This window comes from Scyliorhinus torazame, chromosome 2, assembly GCF_047496885.1.
Source record: "Scyliorhinus torazame isolate Kashiwa2021f chromosome 2, sScyTor2.1, whole genome shotgun sequence".
Classification (NCBI taxonomy): domain Eukaryota; kingdom Metazoa; phylum Chordata; class Chondrichthyes; order Carcharhiniformes; family Scyliorhinidae; genus Scyliorhinus; species Scyliorhinus torazame.
In genome coordinates, this window is record NC_092708.1 from 173738752 (window position 1) to 173759856 (window position 21105).

The 21105-nt window shown below is 53.9% G+C and overlaps 1 protein-coding gene across 5 annotated transcripts in view; it reads left to right on the forward strand.

The window, feature by feature from the left end:
* unc80 (unc-80 homolog (C. elegans)) overlaps window positions 1–21105 on the forward strand; it is a 599468-nt gene that overhangs the window by 475569 nt on the left and 102794 nt on the right. For all 5 annotated transcript variants that reach the window (XM_072480367.1, XM_072480341.1, XM_072480351.1 and 2 more), the window contains one exon: window positions 15780–15903. In XM_072480367.1, the coding sequence (XP_072336468.1) occupies window positions 15780–15903 (124 nt within the window). The remainder of the gene's footprint in view (window positions 1–15779; window positions 15904–21105) is intronic.

Genomic DNA, 21105 nt, shown 5'->3' on the forward strand with positions numbered 1-21105 from the left:
TATGAAGCTCTCCGTGCCCCCAGAGTCAATTAGGCAGGACGTCTCCTGCCCGTTGATGAAAACGGTTGTCATAGCGGTTGAGAGTGTTCGAGGTCGAGGCTGATCCAGAGTCACCGAGGCCAATCGCAGTAGTTGGGAATTCTGTTCAGGCAGTGTGTGGTCGGCCTAGCTGGGGTCCTGGGGGTTCATCCAAGATAGTGTCTCCCATTGGTCGCACATGGCCGGGGGTGCACAAAATGGCGGCGCCCATTCCTCAAGCGTGGGGGCCCGTGGAGCAGTTGTGGTGGCGGCCCGGATTTGCCGCTGGAGACCGCGGCCACCGCTCGGGCCTGACATACCCCCACGAAATGGCCATTTTTGCTGCATCCCTTGCAGGTAGATGCGCGGGCCGGGCAGCACTGGCGAGGGTGCTTGGCCTGCCCTCAAAAGTAGCAGCGGGGCCCCTCGGGTTTGCCAGGCTGCCTTGCAGCGCAGGCCTGTGGGGGAACGGGGGAATTCTTGGGGTCGGCCGCTGCGGGGTTCCACGCTGCCCAGGGGTCTGCCGCGCGGTCGGAAACATAGGCGCGGGCGTTCCTGGAGGCCACATCCAGGGAGCCTGCAAGGGCCCGTGCCTCCCTGAGACCCAGGGTGTCCTTCTCTAACAGGCGCTGGCGGATTTGTGACGAAAGCATACCTGCCACAAAAGCGTCCCGGACTAAGAGTTCCGTGTGTTCGCTCGCCGAAACTTGCAGGCAGCCGCAGTTTCTTCCCAGCACCAGGAGTGCGCGGTAGAATTCCTCCAACGATTCCCGAAGGGTTTGTCGTCCTGTTGCAAGCAGGTGCCGGGCGTAGAGCTGGTTTACCGAGCGAATATAGTGTCCTTTTAGCAGTTCAATTGTTGCATCGAAGTCTTCCGCTTCCTCGATGATGGTGTAAATCTCCGGGCTCACCGTTGAGTGTAGGACGTGCAGTTTCTGCTCTCCCGTGGGTGCATTTTCAGCCGTCTCGAGATACCCTTTAAAGCACGCCAGCCAGTGCTTAAAGATTGCCGTTGAGTTCGCCGCGTGGGGGCTAAGTTGCAGACACTCCAGCTTGATTCTTAAAAATCTAGCTTATTAAATTGATGCACGATCAATGACCACTAAAGCGAGGTTGTAGTCCCAACTGAAGGCTTTACTAAACTAGGTGTTTCCCCCAGCAGCTGAGGTACAGAATGAGGGCTGCTGGGGCGGCACGGCTTCTTATACCCCGCCTATCTGGGCGGAGCTATTATACACCCTAGCCAATAGCAAGCATACAGGTTCTACCAATGGTGCTTTAGCCTCTCGGGTACCGTCATACCTATAATACCACAGCGGGGAAGTGGATACGCATCGAGTTGCGTAAAGCGGTTTATGGTCTGGCTATAGTCCACCACCATACTTTGTTTTTCCCCGGAGCGGACTACTAGTACTTGTGCCCTCCAAGGGCTGTTGCTAGCCTCTATGACCCCTTCTTTTAGTAGCCGCTGAACCTCTGACTTGATGAAAGCCATGTCTTGGGCACTGTACCGCCGACTCCTGGTGGCGACGAGCTTACACTCGGGGGGTGAGGTTCGCGAAGAGGGCGGGTGGTGCAACTTTGAGTGTCGCTAGGCTACATACCGTGAGCGGGGGCAGGGGTCCGCCGAACTTCAGGGTCAGGCTTCGGTGGCTGCACTGAAAGTCCAGACCGAGCAGCAGGGGGGCGCAGAGGTGAGGGAGGACATAAAGTTTAAAACGGGGGTATTTGGCGCCTTCGATAGCGAGGTTCGCGACACAATACCCCGTGATTTGGACCGAATGAGACCCAGATGCGAGGGCGATAGTTTGGGAGGCGGGATAGATGCGCAGGGAGCAGCGTCTTACCGTGTCTCCGTGCTCCCTCAAAAAGCGGGTGTCGCGGCCAATGATTTGAACCTGCATCATTGAGTTTCACAAGTGCTTCAGCCGAGATTGATCGAGCATGATCGCTCCTAGTTGCGGGCAGTCAGAGTCCTCTGTTGAATCGGACTCGCAAAATGGCCGCCGCCATCGGTCGCACGTTTTGAGTTTTGAAGATGGCCGCTGCCAAGATGGCCGCCTCCGTGACTCGCATGAGGCCGATGACGCGTCAGAAGTAGGCGTGTCTGGCCGCCGTGCGGCTGCGTTGCGGGGCCTGTGGTCCCGGGAGTTCGATTTCTGGGCCCAATGAGACTTTCGATTCTGGCCTTTGGGCCCAGCCAGACAGACCTTCGCGAAGTGCCCCTTCTTTCCGCATTCGCCGCAGATAGTGGAGCGGGCCGGGCAACGCAGGCGTGAGTGTTGCCTTGCCCACAGAAATAGCATTGGGGACCCCCGGTGTGAGCAGGTCGCCGTGCGGCGCAGGCCTGAAGCGTGGGCGAGTCTGGAGGGGATCGAGAGGGGTTTGCAAGATCCGCGGAGTACGTGCGAAGATTATGGTGGGCCGCTTCCAGGGAAGAGGCGAGCGTTACCGTGCCTTGGAGGTCGTTCGCTCCGTCTTCTAGGAGCCGCTGCCAGATGTATGTGGATCGGATACCGGACACGAAAGCATCACGAATATGTACATTCATGTGGACTTCTGCCGTCACCTCTTTATGGTCGCAGTTCCTGGCGAGTGCGGTGAGTCTCTCCAAGTATTCGGAGTGCTGGCAGCAGGTGGAGAGCAAATGTCTGGCGTGTACCTCGTTTATCGGCTTTACGAAGCGCTTCTGTAGGATTTCGACCGCCTTTTCGTATGTCGTAGCTTTCTCGATCACGGAGGATAGTCGGTGGACCACCCGGGCATGTAGTAAGCTCAGCTGGCGAGGTCCGTCAACTTTGGTCTCTGAGGAATTCAGATAGGCCTCAAAGCACCGGAGCCAGTATTAAAAAATTTCAGTGGCCTCAGGCGACAGAGCGTCCAAATTGAGCTTCTCCGGCTTTAGACCGCTGTCCATCTTGATGTAGTCTGGTAGTTAAATTGAGATACCCTCAATTACAACTCAGGAGAGGAGTTTGGTAATACAAAGGCTTTAATTACCAGAGAACCAAACAGCTGCCGAGAAGTGTGCTCACTGCACGCTGCCTACTGAACGTAACCTTATATACAGCTTACTGGGGCGGAGCCGGAGGCGGAGTCCTCCAGGGTTCCAAACCCGGTCTTAAAGGGGCATACGCATTAAAGGTACATGTGTATACAGATATCATTCATCACAATGTGTTAGAGAGGTGTGTGTGGGAGAGAGAGGTGAGTGTGTGTGTGTGAGAGATAGATCAGCATGTGTGTGAGAAATTGAGTGTGTGTGTGATTAAAGTGAATGTGTGTGTGATAGGTGAGTGTGTGTGTGATTAAAGTGAATGTGCATGTGAGAGAGAAATATGTGTGTGCGAGAGAGAGGTGAGTGTGATGTGTGTGAGGGAGGTGAATATGTGTGTGAGAGAGAGGTAACTTTTTTAGGTGGTGAGTATGTGTGCGTGAGAGAAGTATGTGCGTGATTAAAGTGAACATGTGTGTGGGAGAGAGCAATGTTTGTATGTAAGAGGTGGTTGCCTGTGAGAGAGAGATGATTGTGGGACTTTGATAGAGCTGAGTGTGCGTGTAGTCTGCATGTGCGCGCATGTCTGAAATGAGAATCCAGCACTCTCAATACTAATGAATTTGTGTGCACAAGGTCAGAATCAGCCCTTCCATCAAAAATAACAAAAATAAGATATATCCAACTGCAGCTGCAGTTGTTTCTCCAGGTTCAGTTACCGTCTAAACTAACCAAATTCTACAAGCTAAATTTTGCGAAGAGCTTCCTTGGGCAGGGGTACAACCCAATAGTGTTAAATGGCCCATCTGCAATCCATACTTCTACAATGTGAAGCCTTTCAGCAAGACCGAATGCTTACAAATTTATACCCGTATTTCATACCTTGAGATTTCCCTTGCCAATGTTTATGGTAAGCTAGACTTTATACTATTTTATAGCAAGGAGTTTGATACAACATAATGCACAACGGGGGCCATTTGCAAGCTGGGATGGAGAAGCTCAGCCATTTACACTCGGCGGCTTCTTTCAAATCATCATAGGAAGTTTTTTGTCCAAAAGTAGCCAGAGGCTGCACAGGACAGTGGCTGAGAGCACGAATTGGATATTGGAGACTCAAGGGAACAATCCCTGGCGTAAATTTATTGCTGGACAGGGACTTGGCATTGCAGCACCAATGGCATAATTAGATAGTGATTTTTCATTGTAAAGAGAGCCTTTGCCCTTGCCTTGAGGTTTTCATTCATATGTCTAAATTAAGTTAAGATAGCAGGGACCAGGACGATGCTCGGAACACAGCTTCACAGCCCCCCCCCCCGCCCCCTCCACCCGATCAATCATACCCTGTCCACACTTCTACTGGGAAGGGGAGGGTTTGAGTTGAAACTCAAATTACATCTTGATGATTTTTTTTTTTAAGTGTCAGCAAGAGCAAGAAGCGTACTTTCTGTGGAGAAATGTTTTATATTGGGGTGGTGTGGTAGTATGCATTAGGGGTCACGTGGGACTGTGAAACCATGATGTAATTGGCTGACAGATCCCGGGTCCTGGTTGGACGTTGACCTCTAGCTCCGCCCTGAAGGCGGAGTATAAGTACCTGGAGTCCTCCCCTGCGACAGTCTACTACCGAACTGCGGGGGAAACAGTCACGCTTAATAAAGCCTCATCGACTTCACTCTATTCGTCTCTCGGAGTCTTTGTGCGCTACAATTTATTAAGCGTGACTAAAAAGGACTATGGAGCTCAGGATCATCCCGGAATGCCTGAGGATCAGCCCCCACGCAGTGAACGCGGCAGCAGCTTTCAAGCACTGGCAGACTTGTTTTGAGGCCTACCTCAGAACGGCCACCGGCCGGGTCACAGAAGACCAAAAACTACAGGTCCTGCACTCGAGGTTAAGTACGGAGATTTTCTCTTTCATCGAAGACACAGAGGATTTCCAGACGGCGTTCGCAGCACTAAAAAGTCTCTATGTCCGCCCAGTAAACCAGATCTACGCTCGCTATCAACTCGCAATGAGACGGCAAAGTCCCGGAGAATCGATAGATGAATTCTACGCCGCGCTACTAATTTTGGGACGAGTCTGCAGCTGCCCATCGGTGAACGCAAATGAACACACGGACATGTTAATGCGCGATGCTTTTGTGGCAGGTATGAACTCCTCCCAAATCCGCAAAGACTTCTGGAAAAAGAGTCGCTAGGACTCTCAGAGGCACGGGCCCTAGCAGCCTCCCTAGACATGGCCGCGCGAAATACCCGCGCCTACGGCCCCGACCGCGCGGCAGCCCATTGGGCTCCGTACGTACCCGTTGCGACAAACCCACCACCCCCCCCCCCCCCCCGGACACCCCACAGGCTTCCGCGGTCCAAACACCAAGTCGCACCGGGGGCGCCCGCTGCTATTTCTGCGGCCAGGCGAAACACCCCCGGCAGCGCTGCCCGGCTCGCGCAGCGATCTGCAAGAGCTGCGGGAAAAGGGGCCATTTCGCGGTTGTGTGCCGGTCCCGCGAGGTCGCCGCTGTCCCGGGAGAACAGGGAGCCCTGCACGCCGCTTACGCTCCCCAACCCCCCCTGCGCCCCATGTACGACCCGCAGGCGCAGCCACTCTGGGTCCCGACCACCGCGGTCCCGGGAGAACAGGGAGCCCTGCACGCCGCTTACGCTCCCCAACCCCCCCCCCCCCCCACGCACCATGTATGACCCGCCGGCGCTCCCACTTTGGGTCCCGACCACCGCTCTCCCCGGAGAAGAGGGAGTTCTGCGCGGCTCTAACGCCCCCCAAACCCCCCCCCCGCGCCCCACGTATGACCCGCCGGCGCTACCAATTTGGGTCCCGACCACCGCTGTCCCCAGAGATGAGGGAGCCCTGCGTGTTCCTAACGCTCCCCAACCCCCCCAGCGCCCCATGTGCGACCCGCAGGCGCAGCCATTTTGGGTCCCGGCCAGCACGAGGGGAGGAAGGGCGCCGCCATCTTGGACCACCTCAGACCTGTACGACGCATGGGAGCGGCCATTTTGTCCACCCCCGCCGCCATCTTGTGACCCCCCAGCCATGTGCGATGCATGGGGGCAGCCATTTTGTTCAATCCCGACGCCATCTTGGACGGCAACAACGGACCCCAGTGTCGACGGCTCCACGGGGTTCGAAGAAGACGCTCAACTACTACAACCACGTCTTGCTTCAATAACGCTGGACCAAGCTCGGCCCCGGACACTCCAGACGACGACGACAACGGTGCTGATAAACGGGCACGAGACACCATGCCTAGTCGACTCCGGGAGCACGGAGAGCTTTATCCACCCCGACACGGTAAGACGCTGTTCTTTGACCACCCATCCCAGCGCACAAAAGATTTCCCTAGCTGCAGGATCCCACTCCGTACAGATCAAAGGCTTCTGCATAGTTACCCTAACGGTGCAAGGGAGGGAGTTCAAAAACTACAGGCTCTACGTCCTTCCCCAACTCTGCGCCCCCACATTACTGGGATAAGAATTCCAGTGCAATCTACAGAGCCTTACCTTCAAATTCGGCGGCCCAATACCCCCACTCACTATCTGCGGCCTCGCAACCCTCAAGGTGCAACCCCCGTCCTTGTTTACAAACCTCACCCCGGATTGCAAACTCGTCGCCACTAGGAGCAGACGGTACAGCGCCCAGGACCGGACCTTCATTCGGTCCGAAGTCCAGCGGCTACTAAAGGAAGGCATAATCCAGGCCAGCAATAGTCCCTGGAGAGCACAGGTGGTAGTAGTAAAGACAGGGGAGAAGCAAAGGATGGTCATAGACTATAGCCAGACCATCAACAGGTACACACAACTAGACGCGTACCCTCTCCCCCGCATATCCGACATGGTCAATCGGATTGCCCAATATAAAGTCTTCTCCACCGTGGACCTCAAGTCCGCCTACCATCAGCTCCCCATCCGCCCAAGTGACCGCAAGTACACAGCCTTCGAGGCAGACGGGCGATTATACCATTTCCTAAGGGTCCCATTTGGCGTCACAAACGGGGTCTCGGTCTTCCAATGAGAGATGGACCGAATGGTTGATCAACACGGGTTGCGGGCCACGTTCCCGTATCTCGACAATGTAACCATCTGCGGCCACGATCAGCAGGACCACGACGCCAACCTCCAAAAATTCCTCCAGACCGCTAAAGCCTTGAACCTCACGTACAACGAGGACAAGTGCGTTTTTAGCACCAACTGGCTAGCCATCCTGGGCTACGTAGTGCGCAATGGGATAATAGGCACCGACTCTGAACGTATGCGCGCCCTCATGGAATTTCCCCTCCCGCACTGCTCAAAAGCCCTGAAACGCTGCCTGGGGTTTTTTTCATACTACGCCCAGTGGGTCCCCCAGTATACAGACAAGGCCCGCCCCCTAATACAGACCACGACCTTCCCTCTGTCGACAGAGGCTTGCCAGGCCTTCAGCCGCATCAAAGCGGATATCGCAAAGGCCACGATGCGCGCCATCGACGAGTCCCTCCCCTTCCAGGTCGAGAGCGACGCATCCGACGTAGCTCTAGCGGCCATCCTTAACCAAACGGGCAGACCCGTGGCCTTTTTCTCCCGAACCCTCCACGCTTCAGAAATCCGCCACTCCTCAGTGGAAAAGGAAGCCCAAGCCATAGTGGAAGCTGTGCGACATTGGAGGCATTACCTGGCTGGCAGGAGATTCACTCTCCTCACGGACCAACGATCGGTAGCCTTCATGTTCGATAATGCACAGAGGGGCAAAATCAAAAACGACAAGATCTTAAGGTGGAGGATCGAGCTCTCCACCTTCAACTACGAGATCTTGTATCGTCCCGGAAAGCTGAACGAGCCGTCCGATGCCCTATCCCGCAGCACATGTGCCAACGCACAAATTAACCGCCTCCAAACCCTCCACGAGGACCTCTGCCACCCGGGGGTCACTCGGTTTTACCACTTTATCAAGTCCCGCAACCTCCCATACTCCTTAGAGGAGGTCCGTACAGTCACAAGGAACTGCCACATCTGCGCAGAGTGCAAACCGTATTTTTTCAGGCCGGATGGTGCGCACCTGATTAAGGCTTCCCGCCCCTTTGAACGCCTTAGTCTGGATTTCAAAGGACCCCTCCCCTCCACCGACCGCAACATATACTTCCTTAATGTGGTGGACGAGTACTCCCGCTTCCCATTCGCCATCCCCTGTTCTGACATGACCGCGGCCACAGTCATTAAAGCCCTGAACACCATATTCACACTGTTCGGTTGCCCCGCATACGTCCACAGCGACAGGGGGTCCTCCTTCATGAGTGACGAGCTGCGCCAGTTCCTGCTCAGCAACGGGATAGCCTCGAGCAGGACGACCAGCTACAACCCCCGGGGGAACGGGCAAGTAGAGAGGGAGAACGGCACGGTCTGGAAGACCGTCCTACTGTCCCTACGGTCCAGGGACCTCCCAGTTTCACGGTGACAGGAGGTTCTTCCGGACGTCCTCCACTCCATCCGGTCACTACTGTGTACTAGCACTAACCAAACGCCTCATGAGCGCCTCCTTGTCTTCCCCAGGAAGTCCTCCTCTGGAACGTCGCTGCCGACCTGGCTGGCGGCCCCAGGACCCATCTTGCTCCGAAAGCACGTGCGGGCGCACAAGTCGGACCCGTTGGTCGAAAGGGTTCACCTCCTTCACGCGAACCCGCAGTACGCTTACGTGGAGTACCCCGACGGCCGACAGGACACGGTCTCTCTGCGAGATCTGGCGCCCGCCGGCAACACACACACCCCACCCGACACCAATCACCCAACCCCCCCCCCTTCCTGCCACCGCCGCACCCCGCGACCGCCCCCTTCCCAGGAGGATCAGTCCTCCTCGCAGGCCCGACCAGGAATGAAGCCCAAGCTGAAACCGTAAGGCTCCCGGAGAAGACAACACCGAAACAAGCACCACCACCACCACCGGGGCCGAGGCGATCGACACGGACGACCAGACCGCCCGACCGACTCGTGGCGTCGATCTAACAGTACAATGTGGACTTTGTGGACTTTTAACGAGAACATTTTGTCTTTTCCTGACGATTACTGTAAATAGTTTGAAACAAAAAAAAACTTGTACATACTGTTATAACATGTGAAAGTTTTCCTGCCAGGACCAGCCTTGTAAACCCTTACCACCATGCAAAGCATCACCCCGCCGGGTTCATTTTTAACAAGGGGTGAATGTGGTAGTATGCATTAGGGGTCATGTGGGACTGTGAAGCCATGATGTCATTGGCTGACAGATCCCGGGTCCTGGTTGGACGTTGACCTCTAGCTCCGCCCTGAAGGCGGAGTATAAGTACCTGGAGTCCTCCCCCGCAGGCAGTCTACTACCGAACTGCGGGGGAAACAGTCACGCTTAATAAAGCCTCATCGACTTCACTCTATTCGTCTCTCGGAGTCTTTGTGCGCTCAGGTGGCACAGTGGATAGTATTGTTGCCTCACAGTGCCAGGGATCCCGATTCAATTCCAGCCTGGAGTGACAGTGTGGAGTTTGCACCTTCTCCCCGTGTCTGCGTGGGTTTCCTCCGGCTGCTCCAGTTTCTTCCCACAGTCCAAATATTTGCAGGTTAGGTGGATTGGCCATGCTAAATTGCCCGATTGTCCAAAAGGTTAGGTCGCGTTAAAGAGTGACGGAGATAGGGTGGGGGTGTGGGCCTGGATAGGCTGCTCTTCCGGAAGGTCAGAGAAGACTCTGTGGGGATCTATGATCCTGAGGCTGACTGAGTAAAGTTTTTCTACAGATCTGATTTCAAGTTGAGGAGAGGCCAGGTTATCAAGGACAGGAAATGCCAGAAGGAAATCATGGAATAGAATCATAGAATCCCTCAGTGCAAAGGAAGTCATTCAGCCCATCAAGCCTGCACTAACCCTCTGAAAGAGTGCTCTACACAGGCCCACTCCCCCATCCACGCAGTCCTATCCCTGTAGCCCCATAACGTAACCGGCACATCCCTGGACTCTAAGGGGCAATGTGACACGGCCAATCCATCTACCTGCACATTTCTGGACTGTGGGAAGAAACTGGAGAACCCGGAGGAAACTCAGGCAAACTCACGGAGAATGTGTAAACTCCTCCAAGGTCAGGATTCAAACCCAGGTCGCTGGCGCTGTGAAGCAGCAGTGCCAATCACCGTGTCACTGTCCGGGTCATAGGGGGTCACAGAAGCAATCTCTGTTACAGAGTATAAACAAGTGTTGAAACAGGACAGAATCGGTGGATTTAACAATAATAATAATCTTTATTATTGTCACAAGTAGGCTTACATTAACACTGCAATGAAGTTACTGTGAAAATACCCTAGTCGCCACACTCCAGCGCCTGTTTGCGTACACAGAGGGAGAATGCAGAATGTCCAAGTTACCTAACAGCATGTCTTTCGGGACTTGTGGGAGGAAATTGGAGCATCCGGAGGAAACCCGCGCAGCCATGGGGAGAACGTGCAGACTCCGCACAGACAGTGACCCAAGTCAGGAATCGAACCTCAGACCCTGGCGCTGTGAAGCAACAGTGCTCAACACTGTGCTACCGTGCCGTCGAGGTTAGGATTTCTGCGACAACTAAATTTTTGCCGGTCCTGGAGCAATTCATGATCTGTTAATGGGATAGCACAGGCGCCACATGGAACTCACGCGATTTTAATGAAAAACGGTGTCCGAATCGCTGGGGTCGGGATTGACACTCGAGAGGCTGACAAACTGCAGCCGCATATTAGCACTCCACTCCCCACACACATTCATCTCAACTAACAAGATGGCAGCACGGAGAGCGGCATCCCGGTTCATGGACGCAGAGCTCGAGACCTGCTGGGGCCCATGGAGGAGAGGTGGGCCACCCTGTTCCCGGGGTGGAAAGGAGGCTGCCACCCGTCGCCGTACATCAGGCTGATGTGCAGGTGGCAGAGTCCGTGAGCAATGTGAGCCCCACCACCAGGACCAGACAACAGTGCCAGAAGTAGCTGCGCAACCTTCTCATAGCGGCCAGGATGGGTAACCAGCACAGTGCCCCTGGCACCAACCCCCATCCTGCACACCCACAACCTCCACCCGCTGGCAAGTGTGCACGCACACAACTCTGCACCAGATGCCAGCACCCATACCACCCATCTTGGCAGGGTGCCCTAGCCACAAAGGCCATCAGATGCCCACCCCCTGTGCTGCATGCATCCCACTGCCAAACACTGTGCGCTTTCTATCTCCCTCAGGTGAAGGCGGCGCATACCAGCAGAGCGAGAGGGAAGACCGGAGGGCAAACCTTTGGACCTGCGGCCACTCACCATCGCAGAGCAGCAAGCACTGGAGCTTGTTGGTGGGCCCGGAGAGAGGGCAGTCACCGAGGACGAGGTCGGCATTGAGCAACCAAGTGAACCTCGCTGAGTTGCAGTGTCCCTGTGGCACACGTGGAATGACCCCCACCCTCTCCCCATCCCAGCTCTCCCACACAACACCCTCATCACCCCCACACCACACCACCTCCCCCACACCAGCCACCACTCTAAACGCACGATCCAATCATGCATCATGTTTTGTGTCTTGCAGGATCACCTGGTGTTGAGGCCCTTCTGGTGTCCCCCCATGCCCAACCACAACCCCAAGCAGATTCCAGCGATGAGGTGGCAACAGACAGCAAAGAGAGCCCCCAAGCGGCAGCCAGGGACACCCCAGAGCACCAGTCAGGGGATTTTCCGTTACAGCTGTCTTCAACACCCTCCAAATTCTCAGAGACTCTCACCTCGGTTGTGAAGAGGCTCCTGGGACTATATCTGGTGTGCACCACACACATGCTGCAGTACATCAGGTAGAGGTAGGAACCACCAAGGGGGCAGATGATCGGATGACTGCCCAGCCTCGGGGATTAGCTGCTGTCCAGACAAGTCTTGGGCTTCTGGAAAAGGCAGTTCCATCGATGCTGGAGATGCAGACACAGAGCTGGGGGCTACATGAGGGGTTGTCAACAACCATCCAGAATCAGCAGGCGCAGTTGGAGGAGGCAGTGTCGACCATGCGTGCCACCCAGGCCAACAGCAAACGGGAGGTGTCCGCGGTGGAGGCCCTGGGGGCGAAGAAGGTATCAGCCATGGGTCAGGATGTCCAAGACCTGGGGCAATCTGTGTGGATGGTAGCCGAGGCACAGGATAGGGATACCCTATCACAAGCAGCCATGTACCAGGGCCACCTGGACATTGGCAGAGTTACAAAGTGTTATGGCCGAGGGCTTCAATGGCATTGCTCAGGTGCTGGCTGACCTGAGCCTGTCCCAGAGAGAGGTGGTACAGTCACTGAGTCATGTGGTACAATCCCAGAGGGAGGTGGTCCAGTCCCTGTGCTCCATGGCCGCAAGCATGGAGACCTGGGTCAAGATGAGAGCAGGCCTCCAGCACTGACAGCGCCTGGTGGCAGGAGAGCCCCAGGAATTTGATCTGGTCGCACTCCTTCCCAAGGAGTAGTCGAGGCCATTGGCCACCCCGAGGGAGGAGGAGGTGGTCGGGCCTGTGCCGGTGACTCCTGCAGGGGCGGTGCTGGAACACCTCGGACTCCCCCTCCTGTCTCTGGTGCATTCGATGGGCAGCAGGCAAAATCTGCTGCGTGATGTTGTGGAGGCTACCACGATGTGGACGACTCTCCTAGCACTGTAATAGAAAGCCCCTCCAGAACGGTTCAGGCACCTGAGCCAAATCTGCAGGATGCTGATGCAACGCTCAGTCACACGCCTGGTTGTGGCATGGGCGTCATTTTAGCAGGTCTCCTCGTTGGCCTGTTGCCTCTGGAGAGGTGTCATCAGCCACGACCGCTGCGGATAGCCTCTGTCGCCCAAGAGCCAACCCCTCACCCGGTGGTGTGCCTCGAAGATGTCAGGAACTGTCAAGTGTGCCAGGGTGAAGGATGCCCAATACATCAGGGTATCAGGCACATACGACAATGATGTACAGCTCATGCTCACACACCAGCTGCTTGTTCATCGAGTGGAACCCCTTTTGGTTTCTGGTGCTCATGGGGGATATGCATCCTGTCGCTCACCCTCTGGGTCTGGGGCATCCCAGTGATGGTGGCGAACCTGGTGGGCTTGGTCCACATTGAATTTGATGTATCATGCCGACCGGGCGTACAGGGGCCTCCATGGTGACACAGATGTACCTATGCATCGAGGTCTGTGAGATCCGAGACAGGTCCCCACTCGGCCTGGAAGGGCCCCATGACGAAAACGTACAGGGCGACCGTCACCTTGATGGCCACCGGGAGCAGGTGTCCTCCATACACCCTTGGTTCCAGGTGAGCCATGATCCTGCAGAAATGTCACAGGTCCCCCTGCTCAGCCGGAGTCTTTGATGGCATTCCCGGTCCGACAGGTCCTCGAATGACAGCCGCCGATGGTATACACAAGGCTTGATGCGGCGCATCCTTCCCACCTCCTCCTTGGCCTGTTGGACAGCCGACTCTCCATCCTCACTGGCTGACTTCTATTCCTCTGGGGCAGGCTCCACCGCTGCAGGGTCCTCTCCAAGCAGCTCCTTCTCATACTGCCTCAGTGCATCCCTCAGGGCTGCAGTGACCAGGATAAAGGCCACCATTCCTGGTTGGATTCCCCCGTCCATTATCTGCAGGGGGTGAAAGGCAGACATGTTAGTGTAGTGCGTGCATGCCCCCGTACCAACCAGGTCCAACATTTACACGGTGTACCTGGCCTGCACTGTAGGCCCTACCCCCACATGTTCCCCCCTCACCCACCCTCGGCCATTCCCCCTGCCAGTCTGCCCTCCACACTGCACCTTTTACCCTGGCATCCCTGCCAGCAGGGGTACTGGTGGCTGCCCCGTATGATGCCAATGATACTCTCTGCAGCCCCCATCCGGCACCCTTCTGTAGGGGCTACTGTGGTTATCCCACTTGGGAGGGCTGTATGATGCCCCGCCAGTGGAGGTGGGGGTTGGTGGGGTGGAGTGCGGGGATGGTGAGGTGGGGGCACCCATATGGCCGACATCACTGTGTGCAACCACAGGCTGTAGGAGCGTTTTCAGGACCTGTGTATTGAGTCAGCTTTCACGTGAGGTTCTTCCCTGTGGTTATGGCTCAACCCAATACAGAGAGCAACAGACACAACAACCTGGATATGACTGCTTTATTATCCCAAGCTTGGTTTCGTGTACATGAGAGAGAGATCTGGATGCTTGCCAAGATCTATCTGCTAAACACCTATAGAAACACATCTATTGTACGATTTTCCAAAAATCAATAGCCCATCCCAGTTGGACTTGATCCAATCCTTGAAGCTGTCATTTTCAAACTATCCAGTAGAATTGTGACCGGCCCATGATTTAACCCCATCCTGTCACCTGTTGTTTACCAAGATCCCGTGTTCATTTTAACGTTGTTTTTCCTGGATTTCCCATCCTGATATCGCAGTCAGATCCTGTCCACCCATTGTCCATCCAGGAGCTGGATACCAGAACTGGCTTCCTCTTACTCCATGGATTGTTTCAGAGGATATTGGGGCCATTGATAAAACTTGTTTATTAAGTCCACTATGTAATCTACTGACCACACAATCTCATGTGTCTCAAAAACATGGGCAAGTTAGTGAGCCTAAATCCCATCATGCATTGTGGCCACTGCTTGTAGCTAGAGCTTACATGATTATCACTGCTATGTCCTAAAAACACAGGTGTGATGGTTAATACTGGTTATTGGGTATACTTTCTATGATTATTCTTAATCCTTAATAAACTATCTTATGTAGAACTACTCTAGTGGCATCCTAGCTATTCAGTTTTAAGAGGTCTCATCGCTGGACAGCCCCTTCAGAGGCCACGGCGGGCGGTCAGTGAGGTGCGCAGCAGGACGGTTGCCTTGCAGGCCACAGCAATGGTGGTCTGTGTATGGACACACCGGTCCCAGTCCCAAGGGGAGCCAACCCGGCCCCACGGCTCATCCCCTGGTTGCCCCCTGCTCCTTCCCCTGGACCAGGCAGACGATCCCCCCACCTCCAGCCAGCCATGCCAGTGGCTGGACCGGTAGCCCACAGTCACGCCTCTGGGAACTTGACGTACCTGATCTCTCTCCCTCAGCAGTCACACGCGCTTGTTTCTTGATTTTTAAAACCACAAGTGAAACTCGGCGTCGGTAATTCCTCTTGGCAGTGACGGAGAATCACAGAGACCCAGAGAATACAGGGTCAGGCCCGTTAATGATCTGCACAGGGCTAAAGAGCTGGCTTTTAAAGCAGACCAAGGCAGGCCAGCAACACGGTTCAATTCCCGTACCAGCCTCCCCGAACAGGCGCCGGAATGTGGCGACTAGGGGCTTTTCACAGTAACTTCATTTGAAGCCTACTTGTGACAATAAGAGATTTTCATTTCATTTCATTTAAATGGCGTTTACAGTACATGGGGAGTAGAATGCAATCACGCTACTGTCAAGGCACGAAGCATGGCATTCCATCGAGCGCCCGGCACCTGCGACAATTTCCAGCTCGCGCAATTCTCTGCCAAATCACGTTTTGCGATTTTGCCTTCGCTGGACAGAGAATTCCACCCACTGTCTTTTCTATTTTTTCCACTTTTTCAATTGATTACTCAATTAGGATTTGCTTTCCTAAGAATATGATATTTTAGCCAATTGGTTGCAACAATTTACATATTTTTGCAAACGTGATGCTCAAGTTTGCTGCTTTGAAAAGAGACATAGTTGTACACGTAGTAACTTAGCATAAAACATTGGAATATTTGGTCAGATTCTGGTTGATTTTTTTCTTTGTTTTTGCAGGCGCCAGGTGGAGTGGGAAGCAGCCAGTAATTTAATAGAAGGCATTTGCTTAACGCTTCAACGACAGCCAATCATATCATTCCTACCACATCTCAGGTCACTGATTAATGTTTGTGTTAATTTGGTGAGTAGTTGGTAAGCAGTGAAGTTTAACCTCCACCTGTCAAACTTTAATAATGGGTGGAATCTTCCAGTCCCACCAAAGGGAGGAAGAGTGGGGGTTGGGGGAACTTAATTTGGCATGAGGTCAAAAATCAGTTTCCCGGTGGCGGGACGAACAATATGGGGAAGCGCTTTTGCATGCATCTGTATGTCACACATGCCCATTAATAGGCCACCTCGCTGGAATGAAGTTCCCTCCTGTCAGGAATTAGAGCATTCACTTTTAAGAATGTAAATAAGTGGCACGCACCTGGCAAGCTTGACTTCTTCCACAACTAGAGGTGAGTAGATGCTGCTTCCACCTTCTTGGGACTGCTCACAGTCCGACTCATTCTGGGCGCTGGTAGGACACTCTGTACAAAGCTTGGAGATGGGAGACAGGTGAAGGGTGGAAGACGAGGCAGTGTGAATGGGAGGTTGGGCATGCACGGCAGGTGAGGGGCGGGGGGGGGGGGGGTGGAGGTTGGTTAAAGGAGTGGAGTGGAGGCTGAACACCGGAGGCAGGCTAAGAGAAGAAGCAGGGGATACTGTCCTGGGAAAGAGGGTGGGAGTGGGGGGGGGGGGGGGGGGGGTGAAGAGTGTTTGTCCAGGGAAGGGGGAGGGGCACTGTCAGGGAAGTGAGTGGGGAGATTGTCCAAAAATGAAGAGATTGGCTGGAGTTAGAAGATAGACTATCTCGGCAGGGAGGGAGAAAGTAAGGGAATGCGAGAATACAGTGACATGGGATGGAGGGAAGGACTTTCTTGTTAGTCTGGGGGTCCTGCGGTTGGGTGGAGGGGGAAGGTTTAAAGGCAGGGATGATGGGAGAGAGATGGCGAGGCCAGTGCTACCAACAGTGGAGTCCTGGAGGTTGAACTGAGGGTACTGGACAGCAAATGGAACAGAAACAGCCACAGTCAGAGGAGGGAGTGAGATGAGGTAGGTTGGCAGGTCCAGTGTGATAGTTGGGTAGGTGAGGGTGCCATGAGGGGTTATGGAAGCAGACTACACAAGTGGCTTGGATAACAGGAGGAATCAGGATCGGGGTGGGAAGTTTCAAGGCTGACAGAGGGGAGAGGAATGGTTATTTTGGATGGGTTAATGCTTATTGGGAGCAGTTGGTGGGTGACAGACCCAGGCTAGAAGGTGGTGGATCAAGTTTCAAAACTAACAGGCACTGTTCCTTGGGTAACAACAATGCAATGCATGCCCAATAAAGCTGTTATATTTTGAAGTTAGAGGAGGGTCTTTTCAGGTGGGCAGAGTTGAAGGTCAGCGCATTTGGCCAACTAAAGGGACACCTTCATAATCAAGAGGCAACAAAATGACAACCATGCTCAGTTATGCTCTCCTGTCCATGGTGAAAGCCACATGGCAGCTTGTTGGTTCCTGGCTCATTGGTCCCATAATAGTGGGGGCAAGCTGAATGGTGACAGAAGAAGGACACTCGTTCATGGCTACATTACCCTAATCAAAGAGTGATGTATCCATTCGTAGCCCTGTATGAATGGGAGGAGCACATATTCCTGTGTAGTGATCTGTACATCTGTACATACATCTGCACATACACCAGGGACTGCAGCACAGATGTGACAGCCACAGCATCACTAGAGGGAGCATCAGAGACGGGTATAAAGGGTCGAGCACAAGGCAGGATCCGCCTCTTTTAGAAGCACAGAGCTAGTGAGCAGCAGCACACAGGGATAGCTTAGCATTAGTTGCACTGGTGATACCTCTTGACTGTTTTACATCTAGTTGAGCTCTGGAAGCAGAACAAACCCTTTGAATAAAGTGTTTGTGTTAACTGTAAGTCTACAGTCGTTATTCAGAATTAGAGAATAACATAGTACCAGGAGTGGTTTCAGCAAGCCAGCTAGACACCAGCAAGAGAAGAGAACTTAAACCAGACATTCGACCAAGGAAGGCCTCGCAGCATTCGGACCCTTCAGATACCAATTGGCACGATGGACCCAATCCAACCTCCACGCTTGCTCAAGACCACTGGTAATATGCATTCCAATTGGAAAATTTTCATACAACAGTTCAAAATATATCTAGAAGCTAAGGATCTAACCTCAGCATCTGATGTCAGGAAGGTATCCTTGCTCTTATCCCTGGCAGGTCCGCAGGCATTAGAAATATATAATTCCTTTATCTACCTGGAAGGGGAGGACAAGGGCAAGCTGGAAATAATCATCAAAAAATTTGAAACCCACTGTCAATCTGAAGTCAATTAGATTTTTGAAAGATTCAAGTTCACCAGACGTTTACAAAAACTGGGAGAATCTTTCAGCAGTTTTGTAACTGATTTAAAATTACTAGTTCAATCCTGCAACTTTGAAAACCTCCGTGACTCCCTCATCAGAGATCAGGGGCGAAATTCTCTCCCAACGGCACGATGTCTGCCGACTGGCGCCAAAAACGGCGCCAATCAGACGGGCACCGCGCCGGCCCAAAGGTTGGGAATGCTCCGCATCTTTGGGGGCCGAGCCCCAACATTGAGGGGCTAGGCCGACGCCAGAGGGATTTCCGCCCCGCCAGCTGGCGGAAATGGCGTTTGGTGCCCCGCCAGCTGGCGCGGAAATTTGGCGCATGCGCGGGAGCGTCAGCGGCCGCCAACAGTTTCCCGCGCATGCGCAATGGGGAGAGTCCCTTCCGCCTCCGCCATGGTGGAGGCCGTGGCGGAGGCAGAAGGGAAAGAGTGCCCCCACGGCACAGGCCCGCCCGCGGATCGGTGGGCCCCGATCGCGGGCCAGGCCACCGTGGGGGCACCCCCCGGGGTCAGATCGCCCCGCACCCCCCCAGGACCCCGGAGCCCGCCCGCGCCGCCTGGTCCCGCCGGTAAATACCAGTTTTTATTTATGCCGGCGGGACAGGCAATTTCTGGGCGGGACTGCGGCCCATCCGGGCCGGAGAATTGAGCGGGGGGTCCCGCCAACCAGCGCGGCCCGATTCCCGCCCCCGCCCAGGAGACTTCGGCGGGGGCGGGATTCACGGCGGCCAACGGCCATTCTCCGACCCGGCGGGGGGGTTGGAGAATGACGGCCCAGATAGTCAATGGTATATCTGATGAGGGACTTAGAAAATCCTTATTAAAATGAAAAGACCTAACCCTAGAAACAGCCATGCAAAGATGCTTTACTTATGAAAAAAGCAAAGAAGAATATGAGGAGTTTACTTACCGGGACCAAGGCCTTCACCACGAGGTCGAGCCCGTCAAAATGGTGGCGCAGGCGTCCAGAAGGCGCTCCTCTAGCGGCAGTCCCGCGCGAACATGGATGCAGGCCACACGCATGCGCAGTTCTCCCGAAGATTTGACACAGAAGAAAGGCCTACTGCGCATGCGCGAGCATGGAGGGACAGCGTCATGACGTGTCCCCGCTGTGACCACGCCCACTTAAAAGGTCAATGTCCAGCTTCTGGAAAACAATGTTTAAAGTGTGGCAAATACAACCACTTTGCCTCACAGTGCAGAGCTGCACTGCAAATGAAGACAACAAGACAGAAACACATGAACTTCAATGTAAAAAGCATAGATTCAACAGAGCACAAAAAAAACAATGATGAGTATTTCTCGGATGAGGACAACCTCGCTTGCGACAACTCGTTTGTCGTGGACACGATCGAGACAATTGAGGAACATGACGCAACAATTGCCATGCCTCACACGGTCAACAGCATTGATTCCAGCAGTGAGTGGACTGCGACTGTGCAAGTCAATGACTTTCCATTAGTCTTCAAGCTTGACACTGGGGCCTCAGCTAACCTCCTCATTAATAAGGATCTCCATTCGATTCCAGGAGACCATGGAATAATACCCACTGCATGTCGGCTGAAGGACTACAACGGCAATCAGATCGCCTCAAAGGGATCGTGCCATCTCCGGGTGGACAACAATTGTAGACGACAATAAATCATCACTGTTAGGCGCTCAGGCCTGCAAAGACTTGCGGCTGGTGCAACGCATTTACATGCACACCCAGGATCCAGCAAGCCTGGAAGCTAAAATCCACAGCATGCTACAAGAATACCCCGACGTATTCAAAGGCATGGGCACCCTACCCTACCAATACAAAATCATGCTGAAGGCAGATGCCAAACACATCATTCAGCTGCCCAAGAGGGTTCCAACTCCACTGTGGGAGAAGTTGAAAGCGGAACTCAACAGACTGCAGTCACAAGGCGTAATATCGCGAGTCACACAGCCGACTGACTGGGTTAGCTCCATTGTCTGTGTTAAGAAACCTTCTGGAGATCTTCGCATATGCATAAACCCGAAGGACCTGAACCAGAACATTCGCCGGGAACACTACCCCATCCCCAAGCGTGAAGAGATCACATCTGAGATGGCGAATGCTCGTATCTTCACCAAACTCGACGTCTCGCAGGGATTTTGGCACATACAGCTTGATGACTTGAGCAGATTACTGTGTACGTTCAACACGCCATTCGGCCGTTTCTGCTTCAATCGCATGCCCTTTGGCATTATCTCTGTGGCAGAGATCTTCCACAGGATTATGGAGCAAATGATCGCGGGTGTCAGAGTCTATGTGGATGACATCATCGTATGGTCCACCACTGAAGAAGAACACCTCTGTCGTCTGAAGAAGGTGTTTCAGAGGATTCATAAATACGGTTTGAAACTGAACCAGGCAAAATGCACATTTGCGAAGGAGTCTGTAACCTTTTTGGGTGACACCATATCATCTCAGGGTGTCAGCCCTGATGAGGCAAAAATCGCTGCAATATGGACCATGAAGACGCCACACGACAAGAAGGCAGTCACAAGGTGTAATATCGCGAGTCACACAGCCGACTGACTGGGTTAGCTCAGACGGTAGCTTTACGCAATCTCCTAGGAAAGACCACAGCATTTGAATGGACACAACGTCACCAAAATGAATGTGTGGATCTCAAACAGCAATTAACGAGGGCACCGACCCTTGCTTTCTTTGACGCAACCAGACCCACCAAGATCTCCACTGACTCCAGCCAGGACGGGACTGGCGCCGTTCTCCTCCAACAGGCCGACCAGTCTGACTGGGTCCCGGTGGCATACGCGTCCAGGGCCATGACCGCAACTGAGTGCAGATACGCACAAATCTAAAAAGAATGTCTTGAACTCCTCACTGGGATTCTGAAATTCCATGACTATGTGTCCGGCCTGCCCACGTTCATAGTGGAA